The 19246-nt window shown below is 37.6% G+C and overlaps 1 protein-coding gene and 2 non-coding genes across 8 annotated transcripts; 1 reads left to right on the top strand and 2 right to left on the bottom strand.

Moving 5' to 3' along the window:
• Positions 1-73: 73 nt before the first annotated feature.
• Positions 74-145, bottom strand: TRNAQ-CUG (transfer RNA glutamine (anticodon CUG)). Its single transcript has one exon. It is a non-coding gene; the product is annotated as a tRNA-Gln (tRNA).
• A 93-nt stretch (positions 146-238) lies between these two features.
• On the bottom strand, positions 239-312 carry TRNAN-GUU (transfer RNA asparagine (anticodon GUU)). The gene has a single exon. It is a non-coding gene; the product is annotated as a tRNA-Asn (tRNA).
• A 3650-nt stretch (positions 313-3962) lies between these two features.
• LOC149019275 (uncharacterized) lies at positions 3963-17896 on the top strand. Of its 6 annotated transcripts, none has more exons than XM_089153309.1 (7): positions 3963-4026; positions 4200-4432; positions 4683-4731; positions 9326-9740; positions 15276-15847; positions 15954-16017; positions 16362-17896. In XM_089153309.1, the coding sequence occupies exons 4-7, from the start codon at positions 9374-9376 to the stop codon at positions 16826-16828; spliced, it is 1470 nt and encodes a 489-aa protein (XP_089009435.1). In that variant the 5' UTR covers positions 3963-4026; positions 4200-4432; positions 4683-4731; positions 9326-9373; the 3' UTR covers positions 16829-17896. The 6 variants fall into 6 exon arrangements, with proteins under 6 accessions (XP_089009435.1, XP_089009437.1, XP_089009438.1 ...); XM_089153311.1 differs by having other exon boundaries at positions 4200-4424; XM_089153313.1 differs by having other exon boundaries at positions 3986-4046.
• The last annotated feature ends 1350 nt before the right edge of the window (positions 17897-19246 follow it).

Below are 19246 nucleotides of genomic sequence, written 5' to 3' on the forward strand. Positions count from 1 at the left end.
AAACTGACTAGACAGAAACCGATCCGGGTAGCGAAACAATTCTACGAAAAATTAAATAAAAAAAAAAAAAAGAAGGTCCCACCGAGACTTGAACTCGGGTTACTGGATTCAGAGTCCAATGTCCTAACCGCTAGACCATGGGACCAGATGTCTATCAATCTACAATATTATTTATGTAACCTAATTTAGTTTCAGATATTAAACGCAAAAAGTGATTTTTATATAGAAGATGAAAAACCGCTAGAGGAAGGGGTTGAACCTTCGACCTTGTGGTTAACAGCCACACGCTCTAACCAACTGAGCTACTCTAGCAGTTATTATTCTAAAAAGCATAGTAATTGTTTTATCATTCTTGCTTTCCACTTTATTTGAAAGCCATTTCCAAAAAAAGGTAAAATTCATAATGATTTTTTAATCTTAAAATTTTTTGTTGGAATTAAAGATACAATGGTTCAAAATTTGCTCTATTTTAAAAGAAGAAACTTTAGTTCAAAAATAAGAGGTTTGGTCCTAGACAATCATATATGTGAGATGGCTCAAATGAAGATCATTAAAGGCATGGAGAAAATAAAAAAAGATATGTGAAGCTAAATTAGGTTAGACCATGGGTATCGGTGCTTGGGAAGAGTCTCTGGTAAGCTAGATCCAAGTGAATCTCTTCCATAACCCAAACTAACCCAACAAGGAAGTCCATACATCGGTTAGTTTCTCTCACTTGATATTGAAACAATCAATCTGAAGCCAGCTAGTAAATACACAATATCTTCAATATACTTGAGGCATACCATGCACGTTGGCCAAAGAAGCCCTTCAATCATCTAAATTACATTTTGTGAATCACCTCTAACCTACATCTATTAGAGGCCCATCCTTCGAGCCTCTTGTAAGCCACTATGAATCCCCATCACCTTGCAAAGTACGACGTTATCCTTTCAAATACATGTCGCAATAGCAAATAGGACCTCACTAGAACTGGAAAATATATGGTTATGTTTCCAACTTCACAAATTGTAGTGTCGTCTTGCTTTGCTCTCCCCTTGTCGCCTAGACACCATGAGACATGCTTCATCTCTTCCAACTAGACTTTCGTCATATAACTAGCCAGTTTATGTTCTCTGCAATTCCAATGTCTCGCTTCACTTTATCATCATAATTGAGTATTGTTTTCATCATCATAATATGTGTGCTCCCCACATATTCCCCTGATCAACACAACAAACACTAGTTTTTAGAGGATGGCTCCCCCCTCCGACCCCTTGCCATCCTCACTCTGCTCCTTGTTTCTACATTGTTGCTTTGTTTGCTTTGTGTTTTTCCTTCTAATTTGCAGGCTAGAACCCCTCGGGGAGCATGTAGCTAAGGTGAGTCGAACACATCTCTTGATGGAGTGTTGGTAGGTGAGTACTCTGTATGCAATTATGGTGGTAAGTGTGGCCATCTCATCCACCATAACTTCTTCTTCTTTTTTTTTGTTGAAAGAAACAGATGAAATCTTACATGACAGAACTACAAATACAATTTTGTGGTGAAAGTATTTTTGTTCCTAGATCTATGCAATTGGTGCCTTGCCTTGCAAGATTCTCCGCCCATAATTGGATGTTGTGATCCTAGTAAGGTATAATTCATTCACTTTTAAGCAGGTCCAAGATGGTAATAATTGGCACAATATATTGTGAATATCGCTTCACTTCGATTGGGCAAGGGAGTATTTGGTCCATCTGTTTGACATTGCTCCAAATTGTGTGGATCTATCTTTTTCCTTATTCATTCGCCTCAATTCCCAGACCATTCCCTCTAGAGTTGCTTTAATTGTATCAACACCATCCACAGTACCCTATTCTAGAAAGGTAATCGTGCCTTTCTCGAGCCAGCCCCATATCCAACCAGGTGTTGTCTTCGAAGTAAGTCGTGCCCCTGCAGAGACTAAAATTGTGTCGTTATTGTATTGATAGTCAAGAAGAAGACTTACAAATACACAATTGTACAAACAAAATGAATATCAGATGAAAAAAATAGAGTAAACTCTTATCAACCGTGCCATTCTCAAAGGCAAAAATGATGTTATGGAATCCACACTACACTGCATTGGTAGACATAGGAACTAGTGATCAAATTAGCCGAAGACAATTTCAAATCAAATCAATTGAATTTTGGGTCAAATAAGTCACAAGTATGATCAAATTTGCTTGCAAATTAAATCAAATACTTGAATCAACCTTTAGAGTTAGAATCGATTTTTTTTGAAATTATTAATCCAATCTTACATTTTGCTTGAAATTACTGATGCCTTCTGCTATTTTGCCTGCTTATTGATATAGCATTTTTGTATTTTTCAAAAACTTCAAACTGACGTTTAGGTTTGTTATTATTTAGTTATTTAATTAGGTGCTGACTCTTTGAAAACCAAAATGACAATAACATAAAGGCAAAAAATTAATATTTCATATGATTTTATCTCCTCTAAATGAGAATAATATTATGAAAGCAAAAGAATTACATCCGAGTTCAAATTTTGCTGGAAGCCTGGAACCTTTTTTGCCAATGCAAGGTTACTTAATGAACAAGTCGTGGGTTTGGTCATTGCTGATGGGATATGTAGTATCTCATCCTCTATGTATAAAAGGCGTTTTTATTTTTTATTTTTTAAAAGAATTATGTAAGGACGTTTGTTTTATATGAAAAAGGATCTACTTTTGTCTATCGGAAAGAAAAAAAAAAAGATATGCCTTTTAACAGCAAGATGGTCTGAAAGTTGCTTCGTATGAAAGCAAAAGAATTACATCCGAGTTCAAATTTTGCTGGAAGCATGGAACTCTTTTTGCCAATGCAAGGTTACTTAATTAACAACTCGTGGGTTTGGTCATTGCTGATGGGATATGTAGTATCTCACCCTCTATGTTTAAAAGGCGTTTTTTATTTTTTATTTTTTAAAAGAATTATATAAGGACGTTTGTTTTATGTGAAAAATGATCAACTTTTGTCTATCGAAAAAAAAGAAGGGATATATGCCTTTTAACAGCAAGATGGTCTGAAAGTTGCTTCGTATGAAAGCAAAAGAATTACATCCGAGTTCAAATTTTGCTGGAAGCCTGGAACCTCTTTTTTCCAATGCAAGGTCACTTAATGAACAAGTCGTGGGTTTGGTCATTGCTGATGGAATATGTAGTATCTCATGTATAAAAGGTGTTTTTAAAAGAATTATGTAAGGGTGTATTGTGTATCGAAACCGTGTAATCGTACCGAACCTCATCATCTAAAACCACACCATTCAAAATTGGTTCGGTATGGTACTAACAAAACCAATTTTTTCGGTCAAATTCCGATTTTAGGTACTCATACCATCGGTATGTACTGAAACTGTACCGAATTGGTACCTTACCAAATTAAGGGATATAAATATAATTTAACAATTAAAACTTTACCTTTACCCTATCCTTAATTTCATGTTTCAATTTTTTTGTTACGTCCTTTAATCATTTTCTTAGATTACTTGTTTTGCCTTTATTAATTAGATTTACTTGTTTTGCTTAGTTAATATCAAATTTTATCTCAATTTCATTAGGGTCTTAATGAACTAATAACAAAAGTGGCTTGTGTTTGTTTGTACAAAAATTGTACTGCATTAGATGCCTTGTTTAAATATTTTTCCTCACTATTTTAATACTGAAATCGTTTTTACAAATACCAAAATATTACCGTATCTTATAAATTCGATACAGTACGATTTTAATTTTCAGTATTCACACTTGGCACTCTACCGATACTTCAACAAATTACGGAAACGGATTGACACCATTAGATTATGGAAATTCCTGATGATAAAATATGTAAAATTTGGCTCGATGATTTAGAACGTTTTTTTGTTCTCTATTTTTTATTTTTTAACGGCATACCCTTTACCAAAGGAAAAAATTTTAACGGCATACCAGTAATATTTAAACTCTCTCTCTCTCTCTCTCTTTCACACTCTCGCTGTTCGAGCTTCTTCCGTCCGAAAACAAGGAGAGCCAAGAGGAAAAAACGCAGGTGAGAGTCAAGACTACGAGGTTAACCGTTCACCTTCGTCAACAGCAGTCTCCGTTCGCCGGCGGCGAAATTACAGAATCATTTTTGTCTGCAGCATTCTGCAATTCGTTCAATCCGTAATTTTCATTTTCGCCTTATCTTTTTTTCTGTTGGATCTTCATTTTTTTTTTCAGAGGGACTCTCAACTTCGATTCTCTATCTGGATTTTATCAACCACATCACTGTATCAGAGATAGTTCTCTAAGGCCGCGATCGATTCGATATTCATGGTTCGTAGTTCAACTTGCCGAAGCTGTTAACTTCTCTGACGGATAGTTATCTTCCCCTTCTTTATCTTGCAATTCCAGTGTTTCGGTTTATCAATTGCAGTCGCCGAGATTCATGCTTGACTTTAACTGGTGCGCCGGTGAGCCAAATGCAGATAAAAAGTTTTTTTTTCATTCCTTATTTATTATCAGAAAAGTTTTCTGTTTTGCATGTTAAGGATTTGTTTTTCAAACAAGGTAACATGATGGATTTGGTCCTGCATTTTCTAACCTTGGACCAACCCTGAGTTCAGGTGTTTATTGTAATGAACTTATTTTACATGCATGGATCATGATATATTAGTGGTGGTGACTCATCATTTTGATTCTACATATTTTCATCATTTTTAGGGTCATTGGCTATCTGAGCGTTTGTAACTCTCTTCAACCATTCCTTAAGGTATTTTGTTTCACAAGAAAATAATTATGTCTATGCGAAGCTAGGCACCTTTTGTTTAATTGTTTATGAACAGATAACTCAACCGAATTTACCTTCCGAACTTGCTTGGTTCCATTGTCTATGACTTTGCGAGTGATGTATTATTAGCACTCTGAATGTATGTATGCGTGCGTGTTGGAAGGTATGTTTTTTGCATGTAAATACTTGCTACACGGTATCCCCTCTATTCGTTGTTTGGGGCATCTATCCTATGCATCAGTTGGTCGGTGAATACGGTTCTCTGAGTCTGATCTGAAAGCCTAGAAATAGATTTTCTGAATTTGTGTGGTTCCATTTATGAAACTGAAACCAAGAAAGTGGAGATTAAGAGAGTCGCTTTCTTGTTTTTCTTTTGTGTGTCTATGTGTGTGGCTAGCATATTGCGTATTCAATTTGGGATGTTATAGAATGTTCTTGTTCTTCTTAAAGTATAATAGTTGCTGCCTGCATTGTCGCCTTCCTATTTAGGAAGAGGTATATTGATCAAGGGAGGAACCTCAACCAGCCCCACTAACCAGCATGAGTAATTTTCTCAATTTACTTACAAGCACTAAAACTATTTGAATCCTTAGTCGTATTTTCAGTTATACATGCTGGCCCAGTGTATTCTTCAGGGGTTCTCTGATTTCCATCCAAGCATAAGGATAAACAAATGTGGGAAATGATGCAACATTTGTTTCCATAATACGATGGGTTCCAAGGGTTTAATTTATCAAATTTTCCATTACAACATTGCCCAATCCCACCCAAACTGCCATGTTGTACTTTTCCAATTTGAAAAAACAGTGCAGTAGTCTAGATTTTGTAAGATGCTGCTTCATGGTCTCAAGTGAAGGATCATAAGAAGCTGAATGTAATGACATTGAATTAGTAGTAGCTAAGCGACTGGAGAAGAAGTCTATGATGGGTTCTCCATTTCTCCATGCTACCCCCCTCCAAACGTGCTTATACATGTAACGTCTTTTGATATGCTTTTTATTAATGTTTCAGTTTGAGCACCGTGTCCCACCTGAATGAAATTCTCTCTTTTTTATTATTTTTTATTTTATAGTTGCACAGGTTTTTCTCACGACATTCTTTAAATCCTGCCAGAGTGCTAGGCTTCAGCTTGTTGTTAGGATTCGTGCCTTTAGTAGAGTCTCTCTTTTGGCTTAGCTTTGTGTGGGTTTTGGCCTGTGCTCCTTGTAATCTCCTCCTACACCACCTTTTTTCTCTCCTTTGGTAATGAATTTATTTGTTCATCCCAAAAGAAACCCTGCCAGACAAATGAAAAAATGAATAAAACCTGAATGTATTTTAAAGCGTTCTCCCTTCCTTGAGGCACTAACAATTGCCAGGTTAAGCTAAAAATCAGTCTCTCTCTCTCTTCATTTCAAAAAACAAGCTGTTTTCAGTAGCTTTGAACCACCTTTGGTACTTAAGTTGTAATTAGAGCCAGAATTTTGCTAGCACAACACCTATGTATAGGGAATGGTGTTGTTGAAGATAATTTTATTGCAAGGTGATTTTACATTTTAGAAAACAAACTTACTGTCTGGACGAAGGGAATTTATTCACTGATTTGAAATCATTGAAGCTTGATGCTTTTATTTCGAATGACATGGTTCATGTCTCACCAAGAGAATATAGTCGTATTACAGCTTTGTAGACTAGAGAGAAATAAGTGGGGAATAGAATTGTGGGAGGGAGAAGATGAACCAAAGAAAGGCTAGGAGGCCTCACTCATCGTGTAAGCCTCCCACAATCGAGTTCTTTATGTATAGAACAACCCGTCAACAAGTATAGGAAACCAATTGAAAAAGGAAAAAGAGGAAACCTAGATTCTCGAATTAGAGTAATTCAAGATCCTCCAACCTACTTGTCCTATTCTACCAATAATATCCTTTGAACACTCCCTCTTAAATAGGAGCATAAAAATTAAACATGCCCAACTTGTTACAAATATAGTCAACCTTGACACCCCCCAAGGACTTTATGAGTAAATCCACCAACTGTTCTCTTGTACGAACATGTTTGAAATCAATCCTTATTGTAGCTTTTCAAGAATGAAGTGATAGTCAACTTCAATATGTTTCGTATGTTCGTGAAGCACTAGATTAGTAGCACTATGATGGTAGCTTGATTATCACACCATCTTGTCATAAAGGAATCAACACCAATGCCTAGCTCTCTTAACATGTGTTTGGTCCATATCAACTCACATGTGACTTGTGTCATAGCTCTATACTTAGACTCTGTGCTTGACCTGGCCACAACAGTCTTTTTCTTACTCCTTCAAGATACAAGATTACCACCAATTGGAGTGCAGTAGCTTGTGGTTGACTTCCTATCAACTGGTGATCCAGCCCAATTTGCATCAGAAAACCCTTCAGTTCTTTTGTTGACCATTATCTCTATATAGAAGTCCATGACCAGGAGCCTTTTAAGGTACGTCAATATTTTGAGAGCCGCATCCGAATGAGATATCCTAGGGTCAGCCATAAATTGACTGGAAAAAAAAATATTAGATAGAGTCATAGTAAGATAATTTAACTTTCCAACCAGCCTTCACTATCTTTGTGGGTTATCAAGAACATCTCCATTTGGTTATCGAGAACATCTCCATCTTTTGAGATTAGGATCCATAGGAGTATCTAAAGGCTAAGAGCCAAGCAACCCAATGTTTGTCAATAAATCAACAAACTTTCGTTGTGGTAAGAAAATCCCTTTCTGGGATTGAGCAATTCTATAACCAAAAAATATTGCAATCTTCCAAAGTCTTTAGTCTGCAATTGTTGTTGTAAATCTAACTTTAATTTATTAGTCCTTATAGAATCATCTCTAGTGGTAATAATGTTGTAAACATAAATGATGAGAAACAAACCTCATGTGCTAAAGTAAAGGTGAAATACGGGATGGTCACTGTCACAATGAGTTTGTCCAATGTCTAACACCACCGAAGTGAAACGACCAAACCATGCCTGAGGGGGTTGCTTCAAGTACCCATACAAAAACTTCTTAAGACGACACGCCATACCACTCTCCCCTTGAGCAACAAACTCTAGAGGTTGCTTCATACAAACTTCCTTGTGGAGATCACCATTAAGGAAAGCATTCTTAACATCAAGTTGAAATAGAGGCCATTGGCACATTATAGCCAGAGGGATTAAAATCCGAACCAAGGTTATCTTAGCAACAGGAGAAAAGGTCTCCAAGTAATCCACACCATACACTTGGGCATATCCCTTTGTGATGAGTCTAACCTTCAAACGAGCAAGACTCCTATCAAGGTTAACTTTCACAGTAAACACCCAACGGCGTCCGATGGCTTTCTTCCTAGGAGGTAAAGGCATCAAATCCCAAGTATAATTGACATGTAGGGTGGACAATTCTTAAATTATAGTAGCTGTTCGTCTTGGACTAGACAAGGCCTCTGTAACAGACTTAGGGAGAGGATAGTTTTTAATGGTAGATAAAAGAGCGCTGACTGTGGAGGATATGTTAGTATAAAACATAAAATTAGAGATCGGATACTGAGCACAACTTCGAGGGCCTTTACGAAGGGGAATAAGAACATCAAGGTTAGATAAAGGAGGGGGAGGACTTACTGCCGGATCTGGACTTCTTTAGTTAAATGGATTATATCTCTTGCTAAAAGGAAAATGGATACTATGGTTTAATCCCCCAAAATGACAGAAAGTAAACATTTATGATATGGCTTTGTTGATATGTTGGGCCTTCTCATTGATCTGCAGTCAAACCTGGGGAAGTTTACCTTCATTCAGTTTACTCTTGTGCAAAACCCAGCTTGTCAATTTTCGAGTATTAATATACAATTAATAAGAAAGTGGTTGCATTATCTGCATCTGATTCACCCATCAATTTTATGAGAAGGCATGGGAATGCGTGTAATTATGCTTATCCACTACATGTATTTCCAATAATAGCTCTGTATAAGATCATTTGATTCGATATGTTTGCGCTATCTGGCTCATTTGAGGGGATATAATTGCTGCCCCAATAAATGATAGGTTAACTTGGGTTGCAAGTAAATTCAGCTTAATTGATAATAGTTATTACAAGTTTACAACAACACCAATAACATATGCCTTATCCCAACTTAAAGCTTAATTGGTAAGAGTTGCATTGTATGAATGTTTCTGAAGTTAAGTCTTATTAAAAAGCATTTTTTGCATTAATTATTATAAATGTTTTTAGTTTGTGTGTATTACGTAAGTTTATAAAAAAAATGTCTGGCACAAGCTGGGTCTGACATGGACCTGAAGGATGTTCTGACCAAAATTCAGTTTTGGAGTCAATTTCAGAGATATAGCCAGACACTTTTTGTCAGACAAAGATCCAGACTTCCAGAATTTTATGCCACTTTTAATTAAACGGCATGTGAAATTATGAATTTTGTTCCTTGTATTTTGGATTTGTGCTAGTGACAGCAGTGGTAGCTCTGGTGCTAGAATCCGCTTGTGTCTCTATTTACATTCCATTTAAAGCAGCAGTGAGTGAATGATTAGCACTTATAATCTCTGTAACTTATCTTTTGTTTAATTGCTTTGATCAGGTACAATTCACTGGGTTCAGATTCAGTTGACCCAAAGAAATAGAAAAGATGGGTTCCTCTGTTCATGATGAAAGTATGGATTCTGAGTCTGAGGTTAAGGGAAATGGTCTACATCTCAGGCCAGTTGGCCCAGGGGAATCAGGTGAAGGCCTTCCTTATGCTCCAGTAGATTGGCCTAACCCTGGTGATAACTGGACTTGGAAGGTAGGGAAAAGGAAATCAGTTCGTGGCTTCTGGGGTGATAGGTACTTGTATCTTCCAATCAGTCTTCAGAAGACCTCGCGTAAGAAACGAAGTTTTGCGAGCAAGCTCTCAGTTGAACAGTATATCCAGATGGAATTCCCTGATAGGGATGTCAATGAATTCTTTTCCTCTTTTAGTTGGAAGATCCCTGCAGAAAAGTGTCAAGAAAAAGGTCTGAATGTAGTTATTTTATTTTTTTCTCCATTTTATCTATTTTTATGCTAGTATTTCCTGGAGAGTTAGCTTTTCGACCAGTAGATTTACTATTGGTTCAATAATTGCAATTTGCAAAGATTTATAATGTATCCTTCTAAACGTCTTAACTAGTAAGAATATAATTCGTTTTTGCATCTAGAACTGTAGCTTGTTGACAGGTGTCGTCTCTTGGAGGATGAACGAATTTTAGGTTTTAGGTTGTCTTTTTCATCATTATCGCTAGCATCCGTAGTAATAATGAAGTGATTTTCAATACTACTTAGGTTGTCGAGTTCTGATTTTGCTGAATGAATGCTGTAATCCTTTTTCACACAGGATTCAATGTTACTTATTTTTGGAGGCTGTTCAAGAAATATGATTGGCTGATAAGTTAAGTCTATAATAATTTATTGACACCACATCACCCCCTCCCGCCTGAAAGAAAAAAAAATCTATGATAGACAACTCACCCAGGCAGAATCTGATTCTTGCTATTTTGGGAGGCTATTCAAGAAATGCGATCTGCTGATCTGCTAATTCTATAATTAACAACAACAACTCAGCCAGTCAGCCTTATTGCAACTAAATGAGATTGGCTATATCCTTTCCCTAGGTCCATAACCAATAGCGTAAATTGATTTACTGTTGGGGAAGTTGAATTTGAAATGTAATCCTTCAGAAGAACTTTTTGTTTAGTTGACTTAAGCTTTTCTAGTCTCACTCGGGTTTGTATCGATAATCAGATCCAGCCCTTGGATCTGGGTGATATTTTGAGCAACAATTCTTAGAATACAGTGATGCACTTGACCAGGAGAATCTGTTGTTTTGATTCTGAGCTTTCTTACACTTGAGTTGATCCTGTTTGTTGGCACGATCTATATATATCAGAACCACAATAAATTTTCTCTATTCTTCCTGGCATTGTTTTTGTGATGCGCTTGACAAGAATACTAAATAGCGCCAGCCCTTGATATAGATCGATTCCCTGGGCTTCACTGAAGCTTCAGTGTATATGGGTTGGTCTAACACCCCAAATAGTAAACCAACCCAAGAGGCTGTTGGGTCAAACAGCTAAGCCAGGTCCAGCCTCTGTTGCCTGGAAGTTTCTAGTTCTTCCAGAAGTAGATTGTCGGGGATATCTAACCTAGACAGCAAGTGAATCTGCAAGGTGTATATCTGTTCTATTTTTGTTTCATTTTCTTACTAGTCTAGGCCAAGCAAAGTTGGATTTCCTGTAATAAAGACTTAATTGTTCTAGGAAATTCTAATTTTACTCTCTATTTTGGTTCCACTCTTGAGCCTATATATTGTAGACCCAAGGGGTGTGTCCATGATTTATAAATAAAGAATTGTGTTGCATTATGCATGTTTTAGTCTTAGAGGCTGTGAGAATGAGACACCCAGGCTGAGATAGCCAACTTATCCCCATTCCCTTTCCACTCGATCTTCTTTCCTATACTCTCTTTTTGTTTTCCTGCTCCCAATCTAGACGGACTGAGACCTATATCTAGGATAATCTTTCTTTGAGATCTAATAAATTCTTGTCTGAACTGATAACATTGCTGTTGGAGACCCAAACTAGACCAAGGTTGTAGCTTTCACCTTTGCCAGGTCACAAAACCAAGGTTTGCCAAGACCTTGGCAACCTGGTATATTTTTTCTTGTCTTGACTCGATGACGGGTTTTGGTTGCCATATAGCCAAGATAGGTCCTGAAACTTGACAGTCACCCTATTTTAGGCCTTCAAAATACAATGGTAAATTAGTTTCTATGAATTTGGTAGTCTACGACGTAGGTGAGCTCTACCCTAGGCCATTCAACATAATATTTGAAGTAGAGGTGTAAAACCAATTTATTTTAGTACTTTGAATTAATAAACATCATACCATAAACTGTTAAGGCGCTAGGCATCATATGCATAATCATACGCATAATCATATGTAGTGACGGTTTGACGAGGTGTTAAATGTTAATATTAGCTAGAAACTTGGAGTGAGACAGATTAATTGATGTGTCCAAAAGCACCAAACTGTCACTTGGAGGTGTTTTTCCTTCACAGCAGAGCAATCTTGGCAATTCTGAGATCTGGACCACGATCTTGCATAAGTATCTTTTGCCCACCATCTTGTCTTGTGACTTCACAAAACTGAAAATTTTACAAAACCTTGCTCCTGTCCTATGAACCAGAACCTGTAGCTGGATGCTTCATTATCACTGCTGCCATTTTGAGTGTATGGATCTCTACATCTTGACCTTTGTTGCTAATATTTTGGATTGAATAGCCCCCAAGGAGGAACTTCTAGTGTAAGAGTCGACCGTGAACCAGAGAAATCTGGGGGAGATCAATTACAGCCATGATCAATACTTCATCGAAGACCCAATTAAATAACTAGAAATGTTTGCACTCTTCTGTTTTTTTCCTCTTCTTCTGTCTGCGTATGAAAGAACAACAGATAGAGGATATGGAAGATAGATAGAAGAAGAAGAAGAAGAAGAAGGGGAGTTTGGGGGATGGGCGGTCTCCCCTGAGACTCTCATCCACTGCAATCTCTGCTTTTGAGCATGGTTTACTCCGTAAGTGATGGCAATGGCCTGCAAATTCGATTTCTCCGTCTCATCTCTTATTGCAATGGAAAAAGCCTATTAATGGCTTGGCCGCAGCATTACAAAATATGAAGTCTCAAAAATAGAAACTAAGCAATTAAAGTAGAAATTTCTTGTAAACATCAAAACAGAAACTCCTGAAATAATATGCTCTCTAAGGCTAAACCATTGTGGCTTTTTATGTAATTCTATACCAATATTCTGCACCTAATCTTCACTTCTGCTGTCCCATGTTTGATTTCCAGCAGTTAATCTTCACATCTGCTGTCTGTGTGATGTAAGCAAGAATCCTCCCCCTGGCCAAAACCCTAAATTGGGCCCCAAGGCCCAAGTGGCGCACCTAGTGGGTTGGCCAAACCCTTCTAGGGGCATAATGGTCATTTCTTCATTTATTTTGTTAATTATTTATTTCAGTAATTTTTGTTTTAATTTTTTGGTCCAAATCTAATTTTACTTCTCTATTTGAGTGAGTTGAACGAGTCCTAGTTAGAGTTGGAATGCCATTTTGAATGTATTTTAAAAATTAAGATTCCTTCTGGATAATTAGCTATTTTTATGCAAATTAGTTTCTTCTATTTGTGGTTGTAATTTAATTGAGTTGTAAAGGGGATCCTAGTTTATAAAAGATTCCTAGTTAGGCAAGTTTTATTTCCTAGTTAAGATTCTAAGTCTTTCCCTCCAATTTTAAGGCTATATATTGTCCTCCCATTCTCATTGTAAGGACATGTTGAATTGAACACAAGAATCTGAATTTAAGGGAATTGAGTTGTGGTCTTCTTGGAAGGGCCAAGATGGGTTTTTGAGAGCATCTTCTTCAAGTTCCAGCAAGTTTTTCCAATCTCCAGCATCAGTTCAACAAACCAGCAGCATCTTCAAGTAAGTACAGCAGCCCAACCCCCTTCTCCTCCTCTCCCATTTACAACCTTCCCCCACCCTTCCCCTTTCTTGTGCAAGCTCCCTCATCCCTGTGGCCAGCCCCAACAGCCCCTCCCCCCCCCCTGCAACAGCCCAAGACCTCTCCCCCACCCTTGCAGCAACCCTAGGAAGCACCCCTGCCCTCCCCCATACCGTATGGCACCCTCTCCCTCCCCTTTCTCCCATTAGCCCCCTTCGTTTCCCTTTCTTTTTCTTGTGGCAGATATGAATACCAGAAAGAAAATAAGAGAAGAGAGAAAGAGATCAAGAGAGTGCCCAAGAACTTACCAAGAACCCAATAAACCTTTCCAAGATTCATCCTAACAACCCAAAACCATCCCAAATCTATCTGCCACTCTTCCTTTCAATCCTAGGTGATTTTGGGTATCTCAAAACCATCCCATAAGGATTTGTTAAAACCCTAATTATCCCAAAACCAGCCTTTATCAAATTTTCCCATCCTTAACTTGTTCCTAAGTTCCTCCATAAATTCTAATCTCATTACCACTTCAATCCCTGCAACCCATTTAGGTCTTTTGTTCAATCCCAATCTTTACCTGAAACCCTAATTTTCCCACTCTTAGCCACCCACCAAGTTTTTTTAAAATCTTCCCTTCCCAAGTTTGATAATTACTTTTGCTGGTTCAAAAAAGAAAAAGATTTTGGGCTAACCCTAATTCTAGGGAAGCAGTCACAAAACCCTAGCCCTAGAATTGTGGGTTACATCACCATGTTTGCCTCAAATCACTGATCATATGAACAGCAACCCGGGCATTGTTAATTTGAGCAGTAACCTCCCTGGCTCTCTCTTTCTCTTTCTAAAGAAAGGGGGGGGGGAGAAGCTTCTTCACTCTGGATTGCATAAGAGATGCTCCATTGCACCAACAAAAACTCGACATGTCATCAGATCAGGTTGCCTCTCATGGCATTTACATCTCATGACCTTGATGAACTGGTTTGGGGCCTTCTTCATATTGTTACATATGAGCTTGTGAGTTACGTCATACTCGATCAGGACTTGATTGATCTCATCACTGATCTAAAAGTTACTGCTGTTCCCAGTTCCCATCACTTCTATCAATCATTTAACCCATTCTGCATGTTATATTGCTGCAACTTCTGACCTTCAGAATTTGACATCCAACCATTTGATTCATATCATTTTTGGAGCACAAATTCCTGTTAGCATCTTCTCCACCTGATCCAAACTAGAGTTGATTTGCTGTTAGTTTGGTATTTACTCCCTAAACTTCTAATTCTAGGTTTAATTTTTATTTTGGTGACCTATTAGTTTGGTCTAATAATTTTAGGGTATTAGACTTCACTTTGGTTAAAAGGCTACATCCATCATGCTCTATCTGAGGTTGCTTATTTTCTGGTTTTAGTGTTTAATTTTGACCTGCACCACTCTTTAACATTTCTGTTATTGGGACCTATGTGTTGACAAGTTTTATTGTTTTGTGGGTATTGTTTGGGATTGAATTTTCTATACCCACATCAGCTCTTTCTTTATTTTGTTTCTTATCAGAAACAATTAAAACTATAAATATTAGGAAAGCCGACTAAAAAAATTTGGGTGCTTTACCCCCAAAGCATGGAATCCCGGCCAGAAGAGAAATTTATCATATCTGGCCCAATAAATTTTTTATATGGCATTGCACTATCACTAAATAACCAAAAGCAGTCATTATCTCCGTTGCAGATTTTTTTTCTTTAACTGGAAAACATGGAGGTGAAATTAGGGAAGAATAAAAAAAACCTAAGTTTCTTTTATACCCTATTACGTGATTGCCAGATCCTTCTGTCATGATTGTTAGTTTCATATAGGCATTTAAAGTTTTTCTTTCTTTTCCTTGTGAGGACTTGAAAATAGAGAATCTAGGATGATTTGTTTTTTGTCTACCTCTTTTCTTTTCCTAATCAAAGTATTGATCGTGAGAAATTAATTAATTTTGACATGTTTAGATAATCCTATTTTGAACTGTAAATACAGTGGGGCATATAGACCAGGTTTCTTTGGAAGTCTTACTTCCTGTTGAAGACTTTGCTGTACATTCTGAGACTGAGTCACAGCCTGGGAGTATGGATTGTAAGGCTAGAAACAAGAGGTGCAATCCCCAAATGCTAGCAGAGAGCTGTTCTCTAGAAGCCATGGATTGTAATATATGTTGCAGTGAACCTGATTTTTGTCGTGACTGTTGTTGTATACTTTGCTGTAAGACCATTGATTGGATGTATGGAGGTTATAGTTTTATCAGATGCGAAAAAAAGGTGGATGATAACCATATTTGTGGGCACATTGCACACATTGTATGTGCTCTTCGTTCATATATGGCTGGGACTGTTGGAGGAAGTATTGGATTAGATGTTGAATATTATTGCAGACGTTGTGATAGGAGAACAGATCTCATTCCACATGTTACAAGGCTTCTACAGACATGTGAATCTCTTGATGCTCGGGAGACGATTGAGAAGATTTTGAACCTAGGTTTGTGCATATTACGAGACTCAAAAAAAGCAAGTGCAAAGGAGTTGCTGAACCGTATACAGTTGGCTAGGAGAAAGGTAACAGTTTACATTGTAGGACAATGCCTGCAGTCCTCTCTTCCAAAGTTATTTTTTGATTTTGGTTTTCACAATCAGTCTCATAACACACTGATATTTTAATCAGCTAAAACATGGTGCTGCTCTTAAAGAAATCTGGAAAGAGGATGACACATCTGCTGTTTCCACAGGTTAGTTTGCCTATGAACTCCTTACTGGAAGAAATTGATGTTTTAATGTCATAGGCTTGCTATGTTAAACTTACTGGTTATTTCTTTAGTGTTCTCCAGTTCCCTTGTCATGTCTTGTTATTACTTTCACCTCGCGAAAAAATTCTATAAAGAAACAGAGAAGTATTTGAGGCATCAGACCAACTACTAAATCTCTTCAAAGCTTTGCTATCTACTTTATTTGATCGACCCATAATTTTTGAACACTTCAAATCCTCTAAAACTCCTTAGCAATCCTTTTACATGTGTCAGACTACTAACATTTAGCATGATGTCTCATTTTGGAAGCTACATGATCTTGCTAGGGACTGTGGAGGTTGCAGCAGATGCAGATGCAGTGGATTTCACAGCAAACTCAGAGTTCTTGCATGATCTCAATGTCCTACAGAATAATTCTCAGCAACCCATGTACATAACTTCAAACCATCGGATTGCAACTTCGGATCTTGAAGCTGAGATTGACCAGGTCCTCCAATCGTTGAAGGAATCTCAGGAAATAGAGTATCAAATTGCTAAGGAGAGACTTCATGCTAAAAAAAATTTCATTCTTAGCCTACATAAACAGCTTGAGGTGGAGAGGTCTCAACTGGCTAAACAATCGTCTGCTACTGAAGGTAACTCTGATGCTCTACTTGCATGTGTCTTAAACAGATTGAAACAAATAAACAGAGAGTCTGCAAGACTCAAAGAGATGAAGGAAGTAGCCAAAGGATTCGTAAGAGTTCCTAAAGCTATCCTAAATGAGCACTTTGGTTTAACAATTGAAGATTGAAAAAAACTATGATACCATTTCCAACTTCTTCATCCATGTCATGAGTTGTCTCATCTCTCCGAGTTGGTGGAATCTCACAGAGTGATGTCAGAAGAGAGTGGATCTGCATGTATGGCTATGAAAGATCAATCGAGTTGAACCAAGGAAAATGAAAATTCATGGAAGGATTAGATTGTTTGTACATTCTCTTCAACTTTTATTGGTTACCATATTAGATAATTCTTGAAGCTATATAAATGATTCAGTAGTTCATCGGATTTTTCATTAGACATACAAGTGCATATTGTGGTTGACTGGATGGAGAGCCGAGAGAGAGAGAGAGAGAGTATCAGGGTTCAGCTAAGATATTTACCATCGGTTTTGATCTGTTTTTAGAATGGCATTCAAGAAATTTGGTTACATCGATGTGGATTGCCTCGCGAAATAGCAATAGAGCTTTTCCAGACATTTGTAATTCGTGGTGTAATTAGACAACATCTTGCTTCCAACATAGGGGGCCTTGGCACAATGGTTGGTGGACCGCAGTTGTAGTCATGAGGTCAAGGCATTGAAACAACTTTCACAGCAAAAATTGCTAGGTAAGATTGTGTAGGAAAACTGCCCCTTTGGATTCTGTATGTGCGGAAGCTTTCGGCACTAGGTTCCGTCTTTATTTAAAAAATTTAGGATGTTAAAAGAGATGCTCATTTTGTTATGCCTCTAAATTCTTTACTGTTCAGATCAAGCTCATCTACTTCCTAAACAGTTGATTAAACCATCATCTTTGTTTAACTATCTATCTAGTTTGGGTAATACCTTTACAGAAACTAAGGTTTGGGCTTACTGGGATCTTCAACTGAGTTGTCCAACTTGATTTTGACCAATCTACCTAATGATAGCTAGATCCAGCATTCCTTGATTCTTCGCATAATGATTTGTAAATGACATATACACACTTGTGATTTCTCAGGGGAAAAAAAAATCAATTCAAACTCTAAAGCATGATTAAACCAAGAAACGACCCAGTTATTGGTGAATAAGAATCTCTACACCCGATACATTGTTTGTTTGCTAGGAAAAGAGGAAAAGAAATGAATTCAGGGAGAGACAAAAAAAAAAATACATGGGATTTTTTTTTTTTTGGGTTTTATTATGTTTATTTATTTATTATTTTATTGTTATTTTAAAATTCCAAAATAAACCCTAGTCTTTAGGGTACAGAAACAAATAATCAAAATTTTAAAAAAATATTGAAACTTCATCAAAGGAAAGTAATAGTCTCAAAGACCACACATTCTCTATAGGAAAGAGTTTCTTTCAGTTCGATTTTCTTCTTTAATGCATTTTACGTTACAAGTAGTTTCCAAATAATTTGTATAATAATTTCTCTTCATGAATTACAATATTATTTGCAAATGGCAAAAGAAGCCACCGACGAATCTAAGACAGCTACAATTTACGAATGGCAAAAGAAGCCACCGACAAATCTAAGACAGCTACAATTATTTATGGAAGATTTAAAAGGTCTCTTTCCATTAATGAAAGCCACTTTTTTGGTTTTTTTTGGGTAAAACTATGAAAACCACTTTAGGACATTGACTCACTAGCATGACCAAAAGTAAGGTAGATTTCTACTTTTCCTTTTAGTAATTCTAAATCTTTGTGGGTCCTTCTCCTCCCATTATTATGGATCTCAGTCCATGAGGGAGGGGGCAGGGACAAGAGCAAATGCAAGAATTTTTTTGTTTTTGGGTAAGGAGTACTTCATTCAGTAAAGAAATAAAAGTACAGGCACATAGCTGCATGAAAACACAAGGTTCACACTGAAACGAGGAGCGGAAAGCGATCAAACTGTCATATATGCAATAGACAGGGTCATCCTGAGTAAGGGATGGGTCAAGCCCAATATACCCTTAGAAATAACGTTGCAACAAACACAACACCAAATAAGCACCAGCACCCACATAGGGGAACAAAATACACGCCTCAAAGGCGGACAGACAACACGCCTCAAGGGCGGACACAAAAATCGTTCGGTTGTCGCAGTGGTAACATCAAAATTTCGGAGGAGGGTCAGACCTGCCATCCGGCTATGCCGTAAAGGCATTCAAGCTTGCCGCAGAAAGACTTGTATCCAGATTTGGAGTTTCTTGGCGGTGTTCACCAACGATCGCTGCTACCAAAGAAATTTTTTGTTATTTAAAACTGAAGAAAGGGAAAAGAAGTACTACAACTCAGGGAGAGAGAATGGCCGGAAAAACAAAAACTATAGATCTGATTGTCCGAGCAAAAAGCAAGAGGCGGAAGAGGAGACGGAGAGCAGAGGTGGGAGGCGAAGACGGAGACGAGTGGTGGAAGAGACCGGAGAGGCAGGAGGCGGAGACCGAGAGGCGGGAGGCAGAAGACGAGACCGGAGACGGAGAGGTGGAAGAGGAGACG

Source organism: Hakea prostrata, chromosome 4, assembly GCF_041222555.1.
Source record: "Hakea prostrata isolate BN-2017 chromosome 4, UWA_Hpros_2, whole genome shotgun sequence".
In the NCBI taxonomy this organism is placed as follows: Eukaryota; Viridiplantae; Streptophyta; class Magnoliopsida; order Proteales; family Proteaceae; genus Hakea; species Hakea prostrata.